The sequence below is a fragment of the Trypanosoma equiperdum genome, assembly GCF_001457755.1.
Source record: "Trypanosoma equiperdum strain OVI genome assembly, contig: ctg_1649, whole genome shotgun sequence".
Lineage (NCBI taxonomy): Eukaryota > Euglenozoa > Kinetoplastea > Trypanosomatida > Trypanosomatidae > Trypanosoma > Trypanosoma equiperdum.
Window position 1 is genome coordinate 1,131 of NW_027123670.1, and position 489 is coordinate 1,619.

At 50.5% G+C, this 489-nt stretch overlaps 1 pseudogene across 1 annotated transcript in view; it reads right to left on the reverse strand.

The window, feature by feature from the left end:
* The window catches only part of TEOVI_000790500:pseudogene, a 1,425-nt pseudogene that overhangs the window by 638 nt on the left and 298 nt on the right, over positions 1-489 (reverse strand). Inside the window, 2 exon segments of the mRNA in view lie at positions 1-396; positions 398-489. The exon segment at positions 398-489 is cut by the window's right edge and continues 298 nt beyond it. Of these exon segments, the coding sequence occupies positions 1-396; positions 398-489 (488 nt within the window).

The following is a 489-nucleotide window of genomic DNA, read 5'->3' on the forward strand; positions in this document are numbered from 1 at the left end:
ACTGAGTACTGCGTTCCACATCGTTGGTTTTTGCGCGTTGTTCCAGCCAGTTGGCGTGCCTGGCGAGGCTGCCGCGCCACAAAGTTCTTTGTCCTGTGCCGTTTCCTGTGCACAGAGGCACACGAGGGTCCCGCACACCGCTTGCTTTCCTGGGCTTCCTTCGCAGTCTGTTTTTCTTGTGGATGTTAGTGCTACGGCACAGCCAGTTTTTGTTAGATCCCCCGGCATTGCCGTTCCAAATATCGCTTCGTGGATAAGCTGTTGGGGTGTTCCTTCCTGGTGGTCTAGTGCTGTTTGTCTGTATGAATTGTATGTCGTCCTGATTTCTTCCGCTTCCACAAGTAGTGCTTGAACAGAAACCGCTGCTGCCCTGCCTTCTGGTGACATTAGCTTGCTTTTTTGGTAAAAGGTATTATTTTTTACTTTCTTCTGTTGCGTGGATTTGTATCCACAGGTCCTCCCACTTTGCATAGTGTTGGCTGCATTGGG